Genomic DNA, 25,002 nt, shown 5'->3' with positions numbered 1-25,002 from the left:
TCAAACCTCACCATCTGACCCTTACAACTGCCCCACTGCATTCATTTATGAAGACATTTGATGTCTCTATAAAATAATTTGTCCTGCTTACTTCACAAAATTGCCTGAGGACTTAGAATTGAGGAACTGCTGAAGGAAAAAAAATTGGAAAAGAACTAAGTCCTTTATAAATGTTAGGAAACTCACTAATATGATATTGTTTTTTAAAATTAATTAATTAATTAATTTTTCTGCCCTGAATATTAGTTGCAGCACACAAGATCTTTGTGGCATCACAAAGGATCTTTCTTTGCTGCGCTCGGACTCTCTAGTTATGGCATGTGGGCTTAGTTGCTCCATGGCATGTAGGAGCTTAGTTCCCCAACCAGGAATTGAACCCACATGCCCTGCATTCCAAGGCAAACTCTTAAACCCTGGACCATCAGGGAAGTCCCACTAATATAAAATTTTATATAAAGGAAATGAAAGTTGGCAGAAGTAGCAGAGATAAATAAAAATGGATAATAGAGAAACAGTTAAAAAGGAAAACTTTACATATGAATATATATGTGCTTATATAGATATCTAATTGCTTCACATGTGTTACTTTATTTATAAAATAACAAGTCAATGAAGTCCATGCAGGTGCAATTATTACCCGTAATTTAGAGATGAGGAAACTGAGGCACAGAAAAGTTCAGTGCATTGCACAAGATCACATTCCTGGTAAGCAGCAGACCTGGTCAGCAACAGTCTAACTCTGCAATTTTAACTCTGATTATTTGATGTTCTGCCTTCCAATGGCTTTCACAGAGGTGAGGGCAAGGGGCTAGGAAACCCATGAAAGGGTCTCCCAGCTAATTTTTCAGATGTGGTGTCTATCATGGAAGTGGTGACAGCCAAGGTGATTTTTAAAGGACTCTTGGGAATTGGCAATAAGTAAGACAGGAGGGTTAAGAAGAACAACACCAGGCAGAACCTTATTAAGGAGTCTGTAATTTACCCTAGAGGGCAATGAAGGGTTGTATGCAGGGGAGGACCATGTTCAGCTTTGAGTTTTAGAAATATCATCCAGACAGCCACATGGCCATATGGCAGGATGGGATGATGGGAGAGGATGAAGGCTGTGGAGTTGGACAGACTCAACTGTCAATACCTGTCTGAGTTTATATTTTCTTATCTTAAAAACAAAGAATAATGACAAGATGTACTTAGGAAGGTTACCCTGAGGATGAAATGAGAGCTGTTTTGCCCAGTATGTGCTTCATAGAGGCCAGCAGTGCATACTATGAGCTGCTTCAAGAAAATAGTTAAGGATGAACATGGTTTACCTGGGATGGTGGCCATGGAAATGGAGAAAAGTGGACAGGTTTAAGAGAAGTCGAATTGAGAAGATTTGACCATTAATCAGAGGGGGCTTCCCTAGTGGCTCCACGGGGTTGCAAAGAGTCGGACACGACTGAGCGACTTTCACTTTCCCTAGTGGCTCAGTGGTAAAGAACCTACCTGCAATGCAGGAGACGCAGGAAATGTAGGTTCTGTCGCTGGGTCAGGAAGATTCCCTGGAGGAGGAAATGCAACCCACTCTAGCATTCTTGTCCAGAGAATCACATGGACAAGGAACCTGGCGGGACACAGTCCATGGGGTTGCAAAGAGCCGGATACGACTGGGTGCCTGACACTGACCATTGATCCGATGTTGTGGTTTAGAGAGGAGAGAAAGAGAGAGCTGTGAGGAGAGAGGTGTCATAGAAAAAGGAGAAGAAAGCGTGAAAAGGGAAGGAGTAGCGGAAGGGGTATCAAAGAGATGTAGAGCCTGTAAAAATACCCAGTGTTAGCAAAGATGTAATCACAGGAGGAGATAGACAAAGGAAATACTCCAGCGAGAAAGAACACTTGTGATTTGATGAGGGAACAATCCACTTATTCGTTCAACCATTGCTTGTTTATGCAGTACCTTTTATACTAGACATCAATCAACAATGCAAGATAGTCTGATTATTGCATTTTTTTGGATGGGCGTTTGTTTTAGCTTTGGTGGTCTTTAAATGTTCATACTTTGAGTTTAGAGTAGAAAATGAGTGATACTTTCCTACATAAATACCTTTTTGTAGTCACAATTTTCCATGAACTCATCATGGTTAGAGTTTAGTAATTAGTGGTGTTTTTTGAATAGTGGATTATGTATATTTCATGTGGACTGATGACTGATAGATGAGGCCACTCTAGAATTTTCTGTGACAGCTCCATTTCCGTGTCATTGTAACACTTTCCTGACAGATGACTTGTAAAATGATTCATTGTGATTGAATGGGTAGGCCTTTTCATTTAAATAAATTAAAAAGCAGAAACTTCTTACGTCAGAATGTATCCTGATTTTCGGAAGATATGGGCCTTATAGCCTTTTCAGCTTAACTTGTAAATCCATTGCCAGTTTTCAAATTGAACCCACTTGTAGACTTTAAAATGTATATAAAACAGCTTTATTGAGATATAATTCACATATAATAAAACTCCCCCTTTTAAAGTATATAGTTTAGTGTTTTTTCAATATATTCACAGACTTGTGTAACCATCACGCTGCCTAATTTTAGAACATTTCATCACCGTAAAAAGAAACCCTGTGTCCGTTAGCAGTCACTGCATGTTATTCCCTACCTCCCAGCTCCTGGCGACCATGAACCTACTTTCTCTCAATATGGTATTCGCCCATTCTGGATATTTCATGTAGATGGAATCATACAATATGTGGCCTTTTGTGTCTGGGTTCTTTCACTTAGTATATTTTTGAGGTTCATTTATGTTGCAGCATGTATCAGTACTTTCTTCCTTTTTTATGGCCAAATAATATTTAAACATGAGAATAGACAACGTTCTGTTTATCCAGTCATTAGCTGATAGAAATTTAGATAGTTTCCACTTTGTGGTATTACCAAGAATGCTACTGTGAACATTCATGTACAAGCATACAAGTTTCTATGTGGACGTATAGTTTCATTTTTCTTAGGTGTAGACCCAAGAGTGGAACTGCTAAATCATGTGGTAACTCTATGTTTAACATTTTGGGAAACTAGCAAACTATTTTCCAAAGTAGCTGCCTTATTTTATAGGCCCACTGCCAGTGTTTGGGGGTTTGCAGTCTCTCTACCTTACCAACATTTGTTTGTGTCTTTTTGGTTTTAGCTATGCTAGTGGGTATGATGTGATTTCTCACTCTGCTTTTTGTGTTTGTTTGTTTGTTTTTATTTATTTATTTATTAGTTGGAGGCTAATTACTTCACAACATTTCAGTGGGTTTTGTCATACATTGATATGAATCAGCCATAGAGTTACACGTATTCCCCATCCCGATCCCCCCTCCCACCTCCCTCTCCACCCGATTCCTCTGGGTCTTCCCAGTGCACCAGGCCCGAGCACTTGTCTCATGCATCCCACCTGGGCTGGTGATCTGTTTCACCATAGATAATATACATGCTGTTCTTTCGAAACATCCCACCCTCACCTTCTCCCACAGAGTTCAAAAGTCTGTTCTGTACTTCTGTGTCTCTTTTTCTGTTTTGCATATAGGGTTATCGTTACCATCTTTCTAAATTCCATATATATGTGTTAGTATGCTGTAATGTTCTTTATCTTTCTGGCTTACTTCACTCTGTATAATGGGCTCCAGTTTCATCCATCTCATTTCGGAGAAGGCAATGGCACCCCACTCCAGTACTCTTGCCTGGAAAAGCCCATGGACAGAGGAGCCTGGTAGGCTGCAGTCCACGGGGTTGCTAAGAGTCAGACATGACTGGGCGACCTCACTTTCACCTTTTACTTTCATGCATTGGAGAAGGAAATGGCACCCCACTCCAGTGTTCTTGCCTGGAGAATCCCAGAGATGACGGAGCCTGGTGGGCTGCTGTCTGTGGGGTCGCACAGAGTCGGACACACTGAGGCGACTTAGCAGCAGCAGCAGGGACAAACGATGTTGAACATTTTTTCATGTGTTTTTGCTTCATTTGGATATCTTCTTTAGAGAAATGCATATTCATATCATTTGTCCTCTTTCTAATTCGTTTATCTGTCTTTTTATTGTTGCGTTCTAAGTGTTCTTTATGTATTTTGGATACTTGACCCTTATTGAGAATATGACTTGCAAATGTCTTCTCCCATCGTATGGGTTGTGTTCACTTTCTTGATGGTGTCCCTTGAAACACAAAAGTTGTAAATTTTGACAAAGTCCAGTTTATTTTCTGTTTTGTTGCTTATGCTTTTGGTGTCATATCTAAAAATTTATTGTCTAATTCAAGGTCATGAAGATCTATATCTGTGTTTTCTTGTCAGTTTTATAGTTTTAGTTCCTATATTCAGTTTTATGATCCATTTTGAGTTAGGTTTTGTATATGGGGTGAAGTAGGAGTCCAACCTTATTGTTTTCCATGTGAATATCCAGTTGTCCTAGTACCTTTTGTTGAAAAGACTTCTTTCTCTATTGAATGTTTTGATATCCTTCCCGAAAAGCAACTAACCATAAATGTAATGGTTTATTTCTAAACTCTTTATTTCATTGATCTGTGTGTCTTGATTACAGCTGCTTTGTAGTAAGTTCTGAAATCAGGATGTGTGAATCCTTCAGCTTTGTTCTTCTTTTTTCAAGATTGTTTTCGCTACACTGGGTTTCTTGAATTTCCATATGAATTTTAGGATCAACTTGTCAATATTGGCAAAAAAGGCATCTGGGATCATGACTTGGATTGCCATGAAGATGCCATGAAGATAAACTTGCCATTTAACAAGTTTGCAATTCATAAACTTGAAATATCTTTCCATATATTTATTTATCCTTTAATTTCTTTCAATGGTATATTGATGTTTTTAGTATACTCGTCTTGTACCTCTTGTTAAATTTATTACTATTTTATTATTTTGATGCTATTGTAAGTTATATTGTTTTCTTAATTTTATTTTCTGATCAGAGCATACAGAAATACAAATGAGTTTATATATTGACTTGTATCATACAAACTTGTTGAACATGTTTATTAATTCTAATAGGTTTTTTAAATTGACAGGTTCCTTAATATTTTCTTTATACAAGATTATGTCATCTGTGATTAGAGATCATTTTATTTCTTTCTTTCAAATCTGGATGACTTCAATTTTGCTTTCTTGCCTAAATATCCTGGCTAGACCTCTAGTGAAATAGAAGTGATAAGATCCTATATCATTTTTCCTGATCCTGGGGTAAAATCTTTAATCTTTCACCATCACATATGATATCAGCTATAGGGTTTTGGGGGTAAATTTCCTTTATCATGTTGAGGAAGTCACCCTCTATTCCTAAGTTTTTGAATGTTTTATCATGGAAGAGTTGGATTTTGTCAAATGCTTTTTGTTTGTCTCTGGAGATAATCTTTTTTTTTTTTTTTCTGTTTTTCTGTTAATTTGATGTTATTGTGATTGTTTTTCAGAAGATAAACCAACTTTGCATTTCAGATAAATTCCACTTGGTCATGGTATATAATACTTTTGTATGTTGCTAGATTTGATTGACTTGCATTTCGTTGAGGATTTTTGCATCTATATAAGAAATATTGTTGCATTTTTTTTCCCCTTCTTGTGATGTCCTTGTCTGTTTTGGTATCAGGATAATAAGAGCTTCATAGAATAAGTTGGAGAATGTCCCTTTTTCTTTATTTTTTTGGAAGACTTTGAGAAGAGCTGGTGTTAGTTCTTGAAACATTTGGTAAAATTGACCACTGAATCCATGTAAGCTTGAGCTTTTCTTTGTGGAAAGTTTCTGTTTGTTTGTTAAATGACCAGTTTAGTCTCTTTATTTGTTGTAGGTTTAGGCAGATTTTCTATTTTCTTTTGAGTCATCTTTGGTAGTTTGAGTCTTTCTAGGAATTTGTCCATTTCATCTAGGTTATCTAACTTGTTCACATACAGTTTTTTTTATAACACATTTACTTTTGCTTCAATTTATTATGACAAAATTAAATTTTTTGAAAATAAGAGCTTCTACAAGACATATCTATGTAGCTCTGGACACAGGCCTGTTGTAATAACTATTATAGAGTGCTTACTATGTGCTGGATAGTTTGCTAAGTACTTTATACTTTTACTTTCATGTGTTACAACAATATTTTGAGGTAGGTAGTATGTTATCTGGAAATGGAGGCTCACATTGGTTATGCAATTGGTATGTAGTGGAACTGGTAACTGTACCCAGATAACCTGGACACTTAGAGCAGAATTCTTTAGAAAGAGGTACTGAGTCCCATCCTATCCAAGTGTTAGCTTGGGAGAAGAGGAATTTCAAAGTCACCTCTTCATATAGAATGTCTTAAGGTCCCAAGTACAGGATGCTGAGTGGAGAGATGTCTAGACTTCTGAAGTTTCAGGAGAGTTCCAGGAACCATGAGACTGTGGTAGGTACTGCAGAGGTAGAGAGTAGGACAGGAGGATGTTTTGAATTTACCCAGATTATTCTCTATAGTCTGCCTTAAGCTTAGGTCTCAGGGTTATGCTAGGAACATGGACTGGGGATACAGCACAGAAGGTTTTGCAGCTTGATCCAGGGCAAAGGGTGCTGGAAAGGTGCTTGATATAGTTTCTTCAGCTTCCAAGGTAAGAGCGCAACCTCCTCCCCATCTTTGGAAACACCCCATAGGGCCTAGAGCTTTCTTGAGTAACACTTGTATAATTGTATCATAAATGTATTTTCAGGAGCCACTGGTGTGTAATTGCCCCAAGGGTAGAATCACTGGCAAATTGGTTGCTCTGCTCTGTTGTAAGAATAGCCTAGAATTTAGGGGCAGAGGGCCCGAATTCAAGTCCTAACTTTGCTTTTCACTCATGGTGTGACCTTAGTCATATTACTTTCCCTGTCTAAATCTCAGTTTCATCATCTGCAAAGTGAGAAAAAAAATACATCTCATAAATCATTCTAAGTTCCAAATTAAATTAATGTATGGAAAGTGGCTTTGTAAACTGTTAAACCTTACAAAAGTTAACGAATGGCTCTTTTTCTCCCCCATATGGAAAAAGCCACTGAATGAATAATCTCTTACTTGAGTGTCCATTTATGTCAGCCTGCTGAGGTCATATGGTGTGGCTTTGAAGTGGAGAAAGTGTGACTGTCAGGTTTTAAAAAGGAAGCAGAGAGACTGTATTTCTCTTGCCTCTCTGCAAAGTAGCAAGCACAGCTGTAAAGGCAATGATTTCACAAAACCTGCAGCACCTTCCTGGGGCAGAAACAGTCAAAATAAGGACAACTGAGAAACCAGACTTGGACAAGTTGGAAAAATGAAATAAAAACAGACCTGGAGGGCATAAAAAGCAACTGCATTGATAAAAAGCATTCTTAAAATAAATAGGTTCTTATGTTTCTTTTGTGGCCTTTCTAGAAAATTCCATCTAGTTATTACCTGATCACTTTTATCTTAAGTGTATGACTGAAAAACAAGAGCTCTGAGGTTTTTAGCTTGGTACTTTGTTAAAATTGAGAATGATGATGTTTCTCAAGATAATGTCATATCTAGTATCTGTTATGGCTACTATGGTTCACCAATGATTTTGGGAAAGTTTCAATCAGGCTCAAAAGAAAAAAGCAGTTAGGATGGAGAAAAGACGGCTGGTATTGGGGTTGGCAGATGATACGTTTGTGTTTGGTTCCTGGACCTTTTCTCTTAACTGGGTCCTTGGGGAAGTTGTTTTTCTCAGATTTTCTCATCTGTAAAGTAGGGAGAATAAAATACTTTTTCAGTAAGGTTGTGATGAAGACTAAATAAACAGCAATAAATATTTGTTGCCTTCCCTGCCTTCTTTTTGATTTAGCTTTTCGTATTGTAAGACCGACATCACTTACTGAGAAAACATTTCCAAACCAGTTTTTCTGTCTCATTCTAAATGTGTCTCAAGTGTCTGACTTTTCTTCATCTGGAATTCTGAGAGCTGCCCTTCCAGGGTGGTCAAACAACATCTCTCTGGTCTATTGACTTCTCCAGAGAATTCTGAAATCCTCTGAGTCTCTAGGTCAAGGCCTTGCAAATCTAGGCTCTGATCTAGGAGAATTCATGGTCACAGTAGTTCTAGGCATGAGAACATGATTAAGCAGTCCTCAGACAGAGACCACTATATCTGCTAGGGTCGCTGTGGGAACAGATGGCACTCTCTGGGGGATAATGAAAGGAAGTGTAGTGAGGGGACTACTTCACAGCTGTGGGCAGGCTACCAGGGAACCTGGAGGGGCCAGGGGGCCAAGGGAAGAACCCACAGAGGAGGCCTTGGCTCTGGGAAGGGGCTGCCTGCCATATGTGGAGAACACCATCACCGCCACCCAAACCCCAGAAGAGAGGCAACGCCGTGAGTGGGCCCTTGACTCCTCTCCTGTTCCTCCCTCCAGTTAAGAAGATTTGGGGGCAGTTGGCAAAGGGTGGCCTTCTAGGACACAGGGTGGGGGTGCAGAGAATGGATCTGGAGGGGGAGAGGAAGAGAAGAACCGTCTTCTCAGTGAGGGAGGGTCCTTAGGGCTGATGCTGGCATTATGCAGATTGACTCCAGTCCTGGAACCATGGGCAAGGGTAGCACACACAAGTACAACCTTTTATCCCACCCCCACCCCCTTTTTTCCCCCTGTCCTTTTACACATCTAGAAAGGAAAAGATTTAATACTATCCAGGTTTGAATCTGAGAAATCCTGTCTTCTGCTTCCTTGCATTCTTGGCCACAACTCTGGCAGTACATAGTTCAGATGCAGCGCCTGTTTTCCAAGACCTCTTTGAGAATTTATGAAAATGGGTTACTGCTCCTGGTAACACTTGCAATTTTTTATTTTCCTACTGTAGACAGACGAGGAATTGCTCTTGTGGGCTAATATGAAGTGTATAGAAGTCACCCTAGATCACATCAGCAGCCTACCTGCCCATCAGCCAGAATTTCCCACATTGCCGACTTTTGGGGGCCACTGTGTTGAAGTTACTGCAGAGGTTCCTTAGGATTGATGGCAGAGAAAAGCTGCTCATGTGAAGTTGGTCAGGCTGCATCCTAGGAAGGAGGTTGGGTTAAAGCAGGAACATCTTAAAGGCCAGCACCACAAGCAACTTGGAGCTGTTTGGTCCTCCTAAGAGAAGTAGGGAGTGGCAGGCAGTCTTGATTGGCCTGAAGATATTTGAAACTCTGCCACGTGAAAAAAAAGATTATACTTCAGGATGGGCCCCTGGGATGGGATGAGCCCAGTAACTGCAAGTTACTGGGAGATGGAGTTTTGATCCCTAGGATGAGGAAGCCCTTAAACCATGAGAACATATGAAGATTGGCAGGTGGCCTTATGCGGTCATTACATGCTTCTGCAAGGAACAGTTTGATTCAAAGGTCAGAACTCAAGAAGCTGTGGCAGAGAGTAGATCTGGGCATAGAGCCTGGGAACAGAGTGACACAGTGTCCGGTGCCCTGAACAGAAGTCATGAGTGTCTGAGCAGCAGATCTTACCTTAGAATAGACATGAGGTTCTGAACTGCTGTGGCTGATAAGCTATGGGCACGGGGTGCTAAGCTCATTTCTGGGATGGATTTTATTTGTCTCAGGTTGCTTCAGAGGCCTGAATTGAGACCTATGTGCTGACGCTGCTCAACATCTTAAAGATGGTGTCTAATCCTTCATGGGAGCATGGTCACCATCACTGCAGGTCCTCCATCTGCATCTGGTTGGTGAGTTCTTTGGAATGTTGTTAGATGGAATCAAGCATGACTTGTGTAGTTGGACAAGATAAGCTTGATCTTATTAGATGAGGATGAGAGTAAGCTTTGATTGGGTCTCGGATTAGAGACAAGGAGGATGGGGTCTTACTTGTCTGAGGCAAGGGCAGATCTGCCTAACCAATCTGTAATTTATTAGGCTTCTGGTAAAAATTGTGTTTGATATGTAATGCATGACTTGAGGGGCTTTCCAGGTGGCTCAGTGGAAAGAATCTGCCTGCCAATGACACAGGTTTGATCCCTGGGTCAGGAAGATCCCCTGGGGGAGGAAATGGCAACTCCCTCCAGTACTCTTGCCTGGAGAATCCCATGGACAGAAGAGACTGATGGGATACAGTCCATGGGGTTGAAAATAGTCAGACATGACTTAGCGACTAGGCACGCACACACCAACAATCTGAGTCCCTCTTGTGCTTGCCATGCAGTGTGACTACATACATCAACAAACACACATGGAGATTTACTGAATTCTGTTCTACCCTGGAGGAATAACAAAAAGAATGAAGACAAAGAAAATTCTCATTGGAGAAATTAACTTAGGCAATTAAGTTGGCTGGGTAGTCCTGAAATTATAGCTTGTGTTTAATATATGGAAACAAATAAGGAATTAGGACTTTGATTTTTCCTTGTCACATAAACATAACAAGTTTATACATGAATAAAAATTAATGTCTGTGCCAATGAGTGATACTAAAATGCCATGCTATTCTTGCTTGTTATTTTTGTCACCATAAAATAAACCATATTTACATGATTATGTAACCATATGCTTTTCAGAAGTTTTAGATTTAGATTTCATAATAGTAATGAGAACTGGCAGTTACATAGCATTTACCATGTGCCAGGCACTGTTCCAAATTGTTTACATATGTTAACTCCTTTAATCCTCATATACTCTTATATCCATATAAGGAAAGTGCCATTATTATAAAATATGAGGAAATTGAGGCACAGAGAGGTTAAGTGACTTATCTAAGGTCATGCAGATAATTAATGAAAGAAAATATTTGAAGCCAAATACTCTTAAGCACTACAGAGTACTATGGAGCTATGATTTATTAATAGTCACTATTTGCCTCATTCAGTCTTTACCAGAGTGCTGTATGAAAAGAATTGTTTTGTTCATCTAACAAGTTAATAAACCCTAAAATTTAGGGATGCTTAGAAATTTGCTGAGGATGGAACTTGCCTGCAAAAGTCAAGGCAAATTCATGGACTCTTAGAGTTTTCTTGATGAACTTTCAATGGATAAATTTTCTGTACATTTGAAATAATCAACTCTGTAAAAATGAAACCAAACCAAAATAAATCTGACCTATTGAGAAACTAAAATTGTATTTGATGCACTTTCTCTATCTTAATGAAAATGATCTTTTCTAAAAAAGTATTTTTATTGAGTTTACATCGATTTATAATACTACATAAGTTCAAGTGAGCACCATATGTATTTCTACTTCTATATATGCTATAGCATGCTTACCACCAAATTTTTAGTTTTCATCTGTCTCCATACAGTTGACCCTCTTTACTCCTTTTGCTCTACCTCTGCCCCTTCCCCTCTGGTAACAACTACTCTATTCTCAGTATCTATGTGTTTGTTTTTGCTTGGTTTGGTTTGTTTATTTTATTTATTTATTTTGTATTCTACATATTAGTGAAATCTTACAGTATTTGTCTTTCTGTACCTGACTTATTCCAGTTAGGATAAAGCCCTCAAGGTCCATCCATGTGGTTGCAAATGGTGAGATATCATCTTTTATGCATGAGTGTATTCCATTTTGTGTGTATGCATATTTGTATGTATATGTATCACTAGGTATGTGTATGTATAAATCTATATATATATATTTATCTATCTCACATCTTTATTTATTCATTGATTGACACTTAGGCTGTTTCCTTATCTTAGCTATTGTAAATAATGCTTCAATGAGCATAGGGGTGCATATATCTTTTTGAATTAGTGTTTTCATATTCGTTGGGTAAGTACCCAGAAGTGGAGTTTTTGAATCATATGGTAGTTCTTAATTTTTTGAGGAATCTCCATACTATTTTCCATAGTGGCTGTACTAATTTACTTTCCCACCAACAATGTATAAGGATTCCATTTTCTCCATATCCTTACCAACCCTTGTATTTCTTGCCCTTTTGGCAATAGTCATTCTAGCAGGTATGGGGTGGTAACTCTGTGGTTTTGATTTGCATTTCCCTAATAATTAGTGGTGTTAAACACCTTTTCATGTGCCTGTTGGTCATTTGTATGTCTTCTTTGGAAAAATATCTTTTCATCTTTGACAGTTTTTAATTGGGTTGTTTTTTGTTGTTCAGTTGTATGAAGTCATAATATGTTTTGAATATTTATTAACAAAACCTTATCTGATATGTGATTTTCAAATATTTTCTTCCATTCAGTAGGTTGTCTTTTCATTTTGTTGATAGTGTCCTTCGCTGTGCAGATGCTTTTTAGTTTTATGTAGCCCCACTTGTTATTTTTGCTTCAGAAATGTTCTTTCAGTCCACCTTTTTCTCTATCACATTACCCTCTTTCTCTCTCTCAATGAACTTTCTAAAATGTGCAGCTGTTTTTCTTGGTCACTTCCTTGATTTGTGAGCTGATGGTGTTCCCTTACTTTCTGTAGTGTTTGCTTACTTTCTTTTTTATTCTCCATGAGAACCAGGACCTCATCTATCTCCTTTCCTACTCTTTCCCTCATGCTTACCTACTGATGTCCTCCAGAGACATTGGCTGGAAGACTGACAAGTCTTCTGAAGGCAGACAGAGAATATAAGGGAAGAAAGTGACTCTTCAGTCCCCTTAAAACCTGAACCCTGCACTGGGCTTGGATGAGTGAGATCTGTGCTCAAAGCAACCAGCCCCAGGACAGGAATCTGAGGTCAGCAGATTAGTGAAGACACAGGCAACTGTCCACCGCTAGGAAAGGCCTCGAGCCTGGCTTATTTGGCCAGATGTTCTTGGGAGTGTCTCATTGTCACCTCTGGGTCCTTGACCGTGGCCTGTGACTTTGTACTTTGAAGATTTCTGATGAGTGTTGTGGGGTGTGCCTTAAAGTGGCTTGTGTGCACTGTGGAATTTGGCTCCTGAAAGCCTCATTTTAGGGCTTCCCTAGTGACTCAGCAGGAGAAGGCAATGGCACCCCACTCCAGTACTCTTGCCTGGAAAAATCCCATTGACGGAGGAGCCTGGTAGGCTGCAGTCTATGGGGTCCCTAAGAGTAGGACACGACTGAGCGACTTCACTTTCACTTTTCAGTTTCATGCACTGGAGAAGGAAATGGCAACCCACTCCAGTGTTCTTGCCTGGAGAATCCCAGGGATGGCGGAGCCTGGTGGGCTGCCATCTATGGGGTCACATAGAGTCGGACGCGACTAAAGCAACTTAGCAGCAGCAGCAGCAGCAGTGACTCAGCTGGTAAAGAACCCCCTTGTCAATGCAGGAGGCATAAGAGATGCGAGTTTGATCTTGGGTTGAGAAGATCCCCTACAGGAGGGAATGGCTACCCACTCCACTATTCTTGCCTGTGAAATCCCAGGGACAGAAGAGCCTGGAGGGCTATAGTCCATGGGGTCCACCCAGTCCATGGGGTCACAAAGAGTCAGACAGGACTGAGTGACTAACACTTTCGCATTCAGTCTCATTTTTAAGGGATTATCTGAAGCCTGGTTTTGTTATTGTTTTGCTTTCCTTTTCTTATCTTAGCTCACTGAATTGCCTGGGATATCAAGATACCACCTTGACTCACTGTCCAGCACTGACATGGAGCAATTTCTCTCATTCTGAGAGAAATCTCAGAGGTCTGCTGGGTTTTAAGGGGCTGGGGGATGAGGCTCTGTGGAGAGAAGCTCTCTCGTCTGCTACTCCTTTTTAAGCTTTCTTTGCGTGTTATTAGCAAGAGAAGCCTTGCAGTGATAGCTTAGATGTGAGTACTGGTCTGGGTAAGAAATCTTGAGAATCAGTGAGCTTGGACTTTGGGTACTTGCTCGTGAATCCTGACCTCAGTTTCCGCGGGTGTTGACAGGTAACTATTGGTTTCCAGTGAGAGAGGGGGAGCCTTAATCTCACCATGTGTGGGATGTGCCCCGTGGGGCCGTGTTTTGTAGGCAGTGAAGTTAAGGCTTGCCCAAAAAAATAACATGTTTTCCTTGCCTGGTGCTTGAGGTGTTTGCCCGGTGACTGGCTGATTGGCGGTTAGGGAAGAGAGGAGACATTGGTTAACTTGGGTGTCCGGAAGATTTGTGTATGTGTGTTTGTGTAAGTGGTTGTTTCTGTTTCTTTGGAAACAGTAGAGGACAGATGGAGAAATAACAAAGATATTACTACTTTCAACTTGTGTTTGAGTTCCTTGAAGCATCTTACCAACATTAGCTTGATGTCATTATTTAAATAATCCCATCACTTCAAGAGTACCAGGAATCTTTTGATGTGGGTGTCATAAAGGTGGATAGGAAAACTGAAGATTTTGGAAACTACTGAGAATTTTGCCATCCTAACTCATATTTGAACAGCTTTATCTGGTTGTATTTCCTACAGAGGCACTTAGTGGAGAAGATAAATCAAAGCTGTATCTCATCAAGGTTTTCTTTCAGCCTTGATGCAAAATGCTTTCCTGAGATTAAAAATGGTTGACAATTTAGGATGTGGTGGTACATGGAAGAGATATTTTCATTAAGTAAAATTCTCACTACTCTCAAGCATTAAGAAAAAAAAAAAACCCTCAAAATTTTTCAGTCTTTCCTTACATACTGACCTTTCTGCTAGTATGAGGCTGGAGCCAGTTGGAGGGCCAGTGATCTGCTTTCAGGGACAGAGGTCTAATCATCTTGAACAACCCAGTGTCCTGGGTTAGGAAGTGTTTCTATTATTGAGATGTCATCTCCCCATTTTCCCAAGTGGTTGAATTGACTAGATTTTTGATTTGTGCTGTGACTTTTTTTTCCTACATCTGACTCTTGCTGCCTTATTCAAAGTTCAGTTCAGTTCAGTCACTCAGTCGTGTCTGACTCTTTGCGACCCCATGGACTGCAGCACACCAGGCTTCCTTGTCATTAACCCCCGAAGCTTGCTCAAACTCATGTCCATAGAGTCAGTGATGCCATCCAACCATCTCATCCTCTGTCGTCACCTTCTCCTCCTGCCTTCAATCTTTCCCAGCATCAGAATCTTTTCCAATGAGTCAGTTCTTTGCATCAGGTGGCTAAAGTATTGGAGTTTCAGCTTCAGCATCAGTCCTTCCAATGAATATTCAGGACTGATTTCCTTTAGGATTGACTGGTTGGATCTCTTTGCCATCTAAAGTATTTTTATTAAATATCACCTGGGATATTTTGGGAATTAAAAAAAAGAGAGAAGAAAAGAAAAAATAAGAAGAGCAAAACAAGAATAGGCAATAAGATAATGAAGGAAAATATAATTTGCTGAAGAAAATTTAATGATAAAAGGAGGGTTCGATTTCTTCTTTGGTAGCCCAAGTGGAGAGCGCATGTAAACATTGTCATAATCTGTATTACTCTTATTTTTTTCAGACTTTATTTTAGCACATATATAAACATATATATATATAATTAATATTTAAAAAATTTGTGTCTGTTTTACATCAACTGCATTTTTTAACCTTTTGACCCCGTTTACCCTTTAGTCTTATATTAATCTTTTTAGTCTGTATTAGTCTTATTTCTGATGACTCCAGGTGAGCCTAAAAGCACCCACTGATAAGAAGACACTGAGTTTCTCAGTTTATCCCAAGTGCCTTCCAGATTCCACTCTTTTCCTACCATGAGTATGACTGGAGTCTGGATGGTAAGGACAGCGTGGCCAGGCTCTAGCGGTGGGCTTGCCTAGCAAGGAGCCTTCCCTTCATGTCTGTGTTTGGGAGCAGGACTCCAGGAAAGTAAACAAATTCATCTGCCTCTCTAGCTCTGGCTCCTCCAAGCCCAGGCCGAGGTATCTGATGCTCCCGGGCTTGCTCAGCCAGCAATAGCCAAGTTTATCCCAGGGTCAAGTGACCCATTACCCAAGCTTATAGGTCAGCTGGCATGTCACAGAGCTGGGGTTTGAACACTGACCAGACTCCACAGCATTTCTTGACACTGCATCTCAATTAGAAGACCAAGAAGGTAAATCTACTTGGGGGCCTACAAGTAAAAAGCTGATATATAGTTAAGGTTTGGCTTGGTAGTTGCTAGATTATCTGAGAAGCATAAAAGCTCAGGCTCTCTTTGACGGTCATCCCCTCCAACATCTTTTAGAATCCTTCATCTCTCTGCACATGCTGTCAAGTGTAGATATAACTCTTTGCACCATCTATTACCTCAGCAATTCCATGTGCTTACTACAAGGTGACTGAGAAAAACAGTAGCCAACATTTCATAGCACTTTACAGTTTATGTAGTTCTTTTGAAATATCATCCATTTGATCACCTCAATATCCCCAGAGGCACTTGATGCCAATATTGTCTATAGTCCATTTTTTAGTGAGAAAAGTAATGTTCAGAGAAGTTAAATAATTTGCCCAGGATCACACAGCTAGTAAGCAAGGGAACTGAGATTCAATTATTGATTTCCTAACATATATCTGGTCCCCTGGCCACAGTGTTAGGCCTATGGTAAATAATGTAGTCTTGAAAAAACAAAAGTTGTAAGTTAATCTCACAGTTGTGTCTGACTCTTTGTGATTCCATGGACTGTAGCCTGCTTGACTCCTCTGTTCATGGAGTTCTCCAGGCAAGGGAGTGTTGGAGTGGGTTGCCATTTCCTTCTCCAGGGAATCTTCCCAACCCAGGGATTGAACCCAGGTCTCTTGCATTACAAGCAGATTCCTTACCACCTGAGCCACCAAGAAAGCCCAATGTAGCCTTACTTATCAGAATTAAAAGCAAAATAAAGCCCAAATTAAAATGAACAAAAAACCCTTACTTCTAGTACAGTTAAAAGATTGCTTCAAGGTGTATGTGTGTGCTTGTGTGTGTATATTTGTTCCTTGAATTAATATCTTATCAAGAGGAATGTTTAGCTGTAGTTGATGTAGTTAATGAAATAGCCTTGCTTTCTACTCTGACCTCTCATAGCGCTTTGCTAAAACTAATTTATGGCCTTTAAAATTCTGCCTTCTTCTATAGACATCTGTACATGCGTCCCCTCCCTACCGTATGGTCGCTGCTCCAAGGGCAGGGGCTCTTTTTGTGGAGCCTTCCTGTTCTTAGCATGGAGCTTAGTGCTTGCTAGGTGCCTAGTAACTGTGCAAGGAAAGAATGAGTGAATGAGACCAGTGTCCTTGGTTTCTGATCCTGTCCCACTGCTTGCCAAGGTTGAATCACTTTGGAACAAGTTCAGGGTGACAGGTAATCAATCACTGTTCACACGCCACTTTCCCTGAAGCGCTGTGAACAAAGCCTTATGACAATCCTCAAATTGGATCGTTGAAGATCTGGAGTTCACCCATGTGGGCCTGGGGGCTTCTCCTTCCTCTTTACCAAGCCTTTCAATGGAAATGTCTGACAGGCCCCCCTCTAGATTCCTTCTGGATGCCACTTGCACCCTGCCTCCCTCACTCTCCCTCTCTGAAGAGTCGAGGTTTAGGCTGTTTCCCAGGACTCGACCTCCACCCCCTTAGCGAAGAGCCCACAGTCAAGCTGGGGGGAAAGGTCCCAGGTTTGAGAGAGCAGGGGCATTAAAAAAAAAAGTCCTTTCCCTTTCCCGTGCTAATTTGGAGTGTTGACTGAAAAATGGAGCTGTTGTCTGGGGGCGAGCCCTGGGGAGAGAGGGAGTTGGCCCCTCTTTGTTTGTTAATGACTCGGACCTTTTGATGAATTGGAGTCTGGTACAGTGTAACCTCTCGTGGGTGGTGGTTCAAGGAAAAGGCCTTTTTTTTCCGTGTCCTTTTTTCCAGGTTGTTGCAGTGGGTTTATAGGCTTCAGTGAGTGGCTCTTTTGTTTAAAAGGACATTGAGAAAGACATGAAGGACTTTTCTAGTCGGTGGAACTGACTTACTGATTCTCAGAAATACATCTGATTTCTGCACTTTTAAAATACAAGTTTAATGAGCCTTAACTGTGGTGAACTTATGCTGTGAGGCAGACCTGACTTTTCTTCGTCTGCCTCCTTGGAGCTCAGTGGCCTCCTTGGAGTTACGTTTAGGGCTCGGCCTCTGTTTTGAGGCTTGAGCTAGTTAGATTAAATAATCTCTGTAATATGTGTGTGAGTATATATATACCCACACATACGCACTCCTGCTTATCACTAAGTAAACTTAGACCAAAAGAGAAAAAGATTATGTGTATGTGTGTTTATTTATATATGTATGTATTTGTATGTATGTGTGTATATATATATATGCACACACATATACATATATATATGAAAAAAAGTGAAAAGTGAAAGTTGCTCAGTTGTATCTGACTCTTTGCGACCCCATGGACTATAGCCCACCAGGCTCCTCTGTCCATGGAATTCTGTAGGCAAGAATACTGGAATGGGTAGCTGTTCCCTTCTTCAAGAGATCTTCCCGACCCAGGGATGAAACCCAGGTCTCCCTCATTGCAGACAGACTCTTTACCGTCTAAGTCACCAGGGAATATGCATCAATGAACATGTTTTTGGCCTATTAATAAGTATTGAAGTTGGTTAGGAGGCCAGTGTTCCCCTAGTATGTATTCTATGAGCTGATGGCTGACGATAACTACTAACATGAAAACAATTTAGAAGCTTAAGACACTCTCTACTTAAAAGGAAAAGAAAATCAAAACCAAACAAAACACGGTCTTTTTGATGACACTGTCCTCAGCAATAATATAAAATAAACAAGGCAATTATCAAGAGTGAAAGGGCATCTGAACAAGAGCCATCTCCACCTTGAGCCAAGGCTTTTTTCGCTACTGTTGAGTCAGTACTGCTTAGAACGATGTGGTGAGTGGATGGGAGAGTGGGGCTGTAGGTAACCAAGCGAGGTAATTCACTTAAAAAGTCTCCTCTAGCGTACTCATCTGTCTCTGCTCTGGATTGAACCTGAAAGTGTATGCTTATGCTTAGTTAAATTTTGGCAAAAGCCCCAGTCCTCCTTCACACTGAGAGGGAATGATAATTTCACATACTTTTTTGAATATTCATAAAGTTTTTATTGGCATAGAATCTAGCCTCATCCTAAGCTTAACTCAGCCTGCGTTTTCCAGAGCTGTTTGCAAAGTATAAAGAGGTGGGTATGCGTCTAGTCTCTTTATTTTCATTTCCTCTGCTGTATGTTGACTTTGTTTTCATTGTCTCCTTCTTACTATTTTCTTATCTTATCTGCTGTTTACCTCTAAACCAGAGGGCAGCAGGACTCATATTATGATTTACTCTCGCAAAAGCTGCACTGTTCGTGTTGCACAGGGCTACCCATTCTGCACATCACAGAATGTTTTGTATCCCTGACCCCCACCTATTAAATGATACTGGAGTGACCCCCAGAAACAGCAGCAATTAAAACTTGGCTTCCCATGTCCTCTTGCTGGGCCATGCAAGAAAATTATGCCTTCTCTAGGAAGGCAGATGAGCAAGTGCCTTTTGCCTGTATTTAGAGAGGGAACTTTATTAGAATGATGACAAACTCTTCAGATGACTAAAGATTTTTGCCATAACGTGGCCTTTAAGTGACCTGCTAGTCCTGTCAAATGTTGATATGCTTGACATTTGACACACAGACTGGTGTGAGTCTGAATCAAGTCTTTTGAGTGTATTTTTACCTTGTGTTTAACTGACACAGTGAGATGGGGTAGGCTCTGAACATAACTGCTGGCTATTTTGGGTAGGACTTGGGAATGCCTTGCTTTATTCTAGAGTCAAGGAAAAAAAGCATTTGGTTTGATACCATAACTCTGAAATGTCTTTTCCTAGTAAGTCAGCAATGGTAATCATAAGATTTGATACTCAGATGAAATAGGCCTTGCAGAAAGCAGATAGGTCTGGTGTGATCAGCGCTGTTTTTCATGCACAGTGTCACATTCTGTAGCCTTGATTCATGCACAAGAAGGAAACTTCTCAGATGTTTTGTTAAAGAATTCTTCAGCCCATGCATTAGATGGACCAAGCATATATTGTTGCTGGAGGTGTAAGGGTAGTTATATAGAATAAAGATATAAAGAAAACAGTTCTAGTCAATAAAAATCATTTGAATCTGTGAAAAGCAAGCCAAGACTAGAGAGCTGTGATTTTTCAGAATATTTAAAAATAATCATTTTAAATGAAAACAGTTTAAAAACCACATGCACTCAAAATGTCTGAAAAATTACCCAGAGACAGAGTAATCCCATTTGGGAATGGGTTACAATTTTAAAGTCAAATTTTACTGTAGTAGAGCAAGAAAGGAAAAGAAAGAACTTTTCTTTCTACTGCTGATTTTTTCTTGAATTTCTAAAGGCAAGTTGCTTTGGACCAGAATGAAGAATATAGCCAGTTTTGCATTTAATTTCTTTACTATCATAGTTTGTCCTCAGAGTTTCATAGGGCAATTATTTTATTTTTTAGGTCAATTATTTTATTTCTTAGGTCAATTATTTTAAATCGCAGGGGAAGACTCTTTGGGAAGGTACAGATGACAAGGTCAGCTGAACCCTCAATCACTTCTTGTTCCAATTTTTTTTTCTTCTTTTCTCATCAGTTTGTTCATATTGGGAGTAGGGAAAAAGGAAGAGTTTGGATTTCAGCCTGCCTTCGGATGTTGGGTTCAGTCTCATTAGAAACAAAGCAGGTGATTTGGTTACATTCAGTATTTCCTTCAAAACTTGAGAATCTCTAAGCTAGTGTTTAGTTAACCACCTGCATGTCGAATAAACTTTTCATCAAAATGGGGTGTGTCCTGCCAAAAATGTATTGTGCTAGGTGAGGGCAGGAAGAGCAACAGGGACTTAGATACATGGCCTTGGGCCCAGACACACACCCTGCGAAGACTAATGCCTCTAAGGCCCCACACTGTTGCTTAGCAAGTATGTTCTGAACTTCTGAACCCATAGGTAGGAGAGCTATGAGACAGGACTGTGTGAAGCATAAGTGGAAATTAGCCGGTAACTTTGAAAAGAGCTCATATCCAAAGAAACATATGGAAAACTCAAGAAAAAAAGAGGAATCTAACATATGAAAACCCAATCCCACTGGAATGTTTTTTCATACACAGTATAAACGCCACATAAATAAAACCACAAACCTCTGTTAAAGTACACGAGAGGACGCGAGCCCCCAGCTCTCTCTCCTGTGAGGACCGGTTGTCCTTACAACCGTGAGTTTCTAGAGACAAAAGCTGTAAAGAAATCCTCCTCCTGGGAACCGTGGGCTTGGTTCGAAAGGACTTTTGGACAGTCCCTTCAGAGTGATGCAGCCTGTGAAACAACCCTAAAGAGGTCTGTGATCGAGGCTGTGGGACTCTGAACTTTTGAGATACCAGTGGATGGTGGAAATCTCTTAAGGACAATGATATTCTGGTTGGAATGAGATGGCTGCAAGTGGTATATTTAAAGCTGAGGACTCCTGGGGATGTTAACTGCCCAACAACACACCCCATTGTCACCAAGTTCTGTTGAAATTTTTGCTTAGAAGGTAGAGTCCCACCCTTGGTCTTGTTCCCCGTGTAAATCTCTGGTTTCAAAACTTTGCAGCATTCAAGGCGTTTCAAGCTTGAGGGCTGAAATGTCACTTTAAAAGCAGGGTTAAAAAGGTCACACAGCTGCAAATAATAATAGCCCAATGAAATTCAGATTCTAGCTGCAGCCCACTTCAAGAATAACGCTGAAACAGGAAACAAGCATACCAGATCTTTTTACCAGTAAAGCTAGTAAGAGCGCATCTGATAAAATGTGTGTGTGTGTGCGTCAGACAGACAGACAAAGACATATATAACAAGATGAAGACACAGAGAAACAGACATAGAGACATAGAATTTTCAAGAGAGAAGATACACACAGTAAAACAAAGAGACACACACACACATGCAGACGGATACAAAGGCACACTCACAAAGTAATTGATTTTCTTGGGCTGAGATTCAAGTGTATTTATTTTTCTATTTGAAGATATGATATTAAAATAATATTAAGTAATATTAAAATACTTTCAAATTTTTATTTTTTCAATTAATATCTCTATAAATGGTCCTATTTTACAATGTTTTACTAAAACGGTCCTGTTTTACAGATGAGCAAATAAAACAGTGAGAGTTACCATATCCTTCAAAATAATGTCAACCTCAAATTAAATATGTAATTCTTTTCCAATAGCGAGCCACATGTTGGAAGAATCATCCTGCACCCTGGCTTTTAGAGTAGAATCAGGCATCTTAGAATAAAATACTTTAGTGTGTGCATTTAGTGAATTTGTGTTAGGTTACTATTGGGTGTGGATCTTTGCCTTTCTAACCAAAACATTGAGAGACATATTTGCTTTTTTTTAGAAACATAAAGTATAAATTGGCTATGCCATTAACTAATTTAGTTTTAATAAATACCCTTTGTTTGCAGAAACAAAGTAAGACTGGTATGGACTCTCACACAGTGTGAGGAACTCAAGACGTTTGTCCTGTGACCTTGGCATTTTAGGAAGGACCTGTTTCCTCCTCGAGAACCCTTTCTACAGTCCTCAGTGGGGTAGAGAAGGTCTGCTTCAGGAGTCTTGCCTAGACGACTCATTCCAGGCTCATCGTAGGGCAATAAAGGCTGATGGAGGTTGTTAACATCACTATTAAAATGCAAGCCCCCTTTCAGATGTCTAAATGCATTCATGTCCAGATTAAGAATACCAGAGCTGATGAGGTTGTATCAGTATTATCCGTACTTATTTATATTTACCGTTTGTGGCTTTGGAGTTCCCAGAACTTTTGATGTTGATAAAAGCACATGCCAGATTTGCAGATTAAAACAACATTTTTAGTGTCTTACTATTCCAAATCCCATATCACTGTATGAATCTATTTGCTGTTATTGGGGAAATTTGGGCCGTTCCACTGAGATTGAAGTTTTCTGTGAACTAAGAATCAGTAATGGCCTACCATGATTTAGATGGAGAGGCGTCACTCTTAGCTGATTCCAGCAAAACAGATGATGTGGGTTTTCCCTTTTGGGCTCAGTTGTGACTTGTAAGTTTTAAAAGACATATTGACAGTATTTTGTATAGAGTATACAAGTTTTTTTTTTTTTATAGCATTTGTGTTTTGCAGTGCTTGCGCTCCGCGAAGTGGTAATTCCAAGTATATCCCTAAATGCCTGGCAAAGCATTTGAATGGATTGCATCAGCCATTGTGGAAGATTTCTCATTTTAGACCAGGAGGAATTTGTGGGGTCAAACACTGAACAATGAAAGAGTTTCTTGCTCATTGAGAGGCCAGCGGAATCCAGTGGCAGTTTAGGGTTTGAATTGTAAATCAAACCTGTCGTCTCCTTGTCGACTGTGAAAAGCCTCTACTCGCTGCTTTATACAACATTAGGGTTTGTTATTAGGGTTTTGTATTGTTTTCCAAAAATTTGAAGGGAAATTAGACTCTTGAGGCATTTGTTCACTGAAGCTGAACTTTGGAAAAGAGGAACAAAAAAGTAGTACTATTCATAAAGAAACTCTTAAATGATTAGACAGCTCCCTCCACAATTATTACTGTATTTAACCAAAGATATGGGCTCACTCAGTATTACTCAAAAGACCCTCTCTGGGTGCCATTCACAATCCTCACATGGTTAATAGACTGGACTCCAGTGGTTTCAGTGTCTATGACAGTATTAATAGACTGAGTTCATAATGAATTCATAATTTACATGTGCAATTTAATGAGAACTAGCCTGTTATTTTCACCAAAAGCAACTTTGACTTTTTTTTCCATTGAATCTGGTGAGATTTTTTCCTCTGGTCATAACTGGGAACAGGTGGAATTATTGGCCTGCACAACCTCTTGCCTTGCTGAAAACTTGGCTATGGGCCAAAAAGTTTGAGGACCACTGCCTTAAGGAGCAGGAAAAAAGCAAGCTGTTTGAGACGGTTTACTGTGATGATTCAAGATTCATTATCCATTCCACAAATATTTATTGAACGCCTACTATGGCAGCTTTATGCAAGTGAAGCCTGGAGTATGGCAGTTGCCAAGCAAAACCTGGTTCATTAAAACATCCCAGCTAGTAAAACAACCGAATGGGAAATGAGAAGATGAGGCCTGACTTCTGAGGACCAAATGCGGAACAACCTGGCTAAAATCATGTCTGAGTAATTTGCCCCCCACTTGATGTATGATAAAAGAATATACACAGGGCTTTAGTAGAAGTCTGTTTGAGAGAATAATTATTACAATATGTGCTTGAAAAGAACCATAATGATAGCCCATAAAAATAGATCACGGCTCTTGACTAATACATCAGACCAGATCATGCTGGTTGATAAAAGTAATGAAGCCTGTGTGGTAGAGTGCTACTATTTAGTAAAACTTTTACTGACACCCACACAGAATGGAATGAGCAAGGGTGTGCTGTTTACAGAGGGTAAATGTGGGAACGCAGAGCATCAGAAAAAAGAAGTTGGGGTTCACACACACACATACATATATCTATATACACCCACTCAGACCCTATTAATCACTGAAAACTTGTTTAATTTTAACAATTGCCATTCTACCTTAGGACTATTATTCCAGTACTACATTGCCAAAACCTTTTTTTCGTAGATCCATAGCATGTAATAAATTGACACAGATTCATTTATGTTTTAATAATATAATACAATGACTGGTAACTCTGTTGAACATGATGAACTGAACTCTATTTGAAGGCAGACTCAGCAGTCCTCTAATCAGTCCTATTCCTCTAAATGTGGTGTTCAGATGATGAAGTCTTGATAAGACAGGGTAAATCTATCGGGCTGAACTTTTTTAAAAAAACTTAACGTTGTTCTAGTCTCCTACCACTGGCATCATTTGACCATGATATTTACTGCAGTTCATATGCAAATTATACACAATAATTAAAATAGGGTAGGTCATGGTGACATAAAGCAGAATTGCTTAACTATACTGTTAAGGGCCTGAATTTATGGGAGAAGTCAGCATTTAGGTGGACTAAGGTTTGGGATAGAGTTGTGAATATAGTTGAAAAATACTTCTTTGTCATACTGATGTGACAAGGCCTGGTCAGTCTCTTTCTTCACTTTAGTTTGTTAATTAATCCCTTTAACCTCCAGCAGTAGCACTTCAATCTTGACCACTTCTATTAGCTGGACATTAATTATCATCATTACTTCTTTCAAATGTAAGCCATACCTGTATTTATATGG

At 39.8% G+C, this 25,002-nt stretch overlaps 1 protein-coding gene across 3 annotated transcripts in view; it reads left to right on the top strand.

Moving 5' to 3' along the window:
* Positions 1-25,002, top strand: part of CREB5 (cAMP responsive element binding protein 5) — a 431,120-nt gene that overhangs the window by 49,370 nt on the left and 356,748 nt on the right. For 2 of the 3 annotated variants that reach the window (XM_043463320.1, XM_043463319.1), the window contains exon 1: positions 9,549-9,671. The exons of the other annotated variant lie outside the window; for it this stretch is intronic. In XM_043463320.1, the coding sequence (XP_043319255.1) occupies positions 9,606-9,671 (66 nt within the window). In that variant the 5' untranslated portion in view covers positions 9,549-9,605. Of the gene's footprint in view, positions 1-9,548; positions 9,672-25,002 lie in introns of those variants that run through there. 3 annotated transcript variants of the gene reach the window in all.

This window comes from Cervus canadensis, chromosome 3 (genome assembly GCF_019320065.1).
Source record: "Cervus canadensis isolate Bull #8, Minnesota chromosome 3, ASM1932006v1, whole genome shotgun sequence".
Taxonomy (NCBI): domain Eukaryota; kingdom Metazoa; phylum Chordata; class Mammalia; order Artiodactyla; family Cervidae; genus Cervus; species Cervus canadensis.
This window is presented reverse-complemented; position numbering and strand designations above follow the sequence as displayed.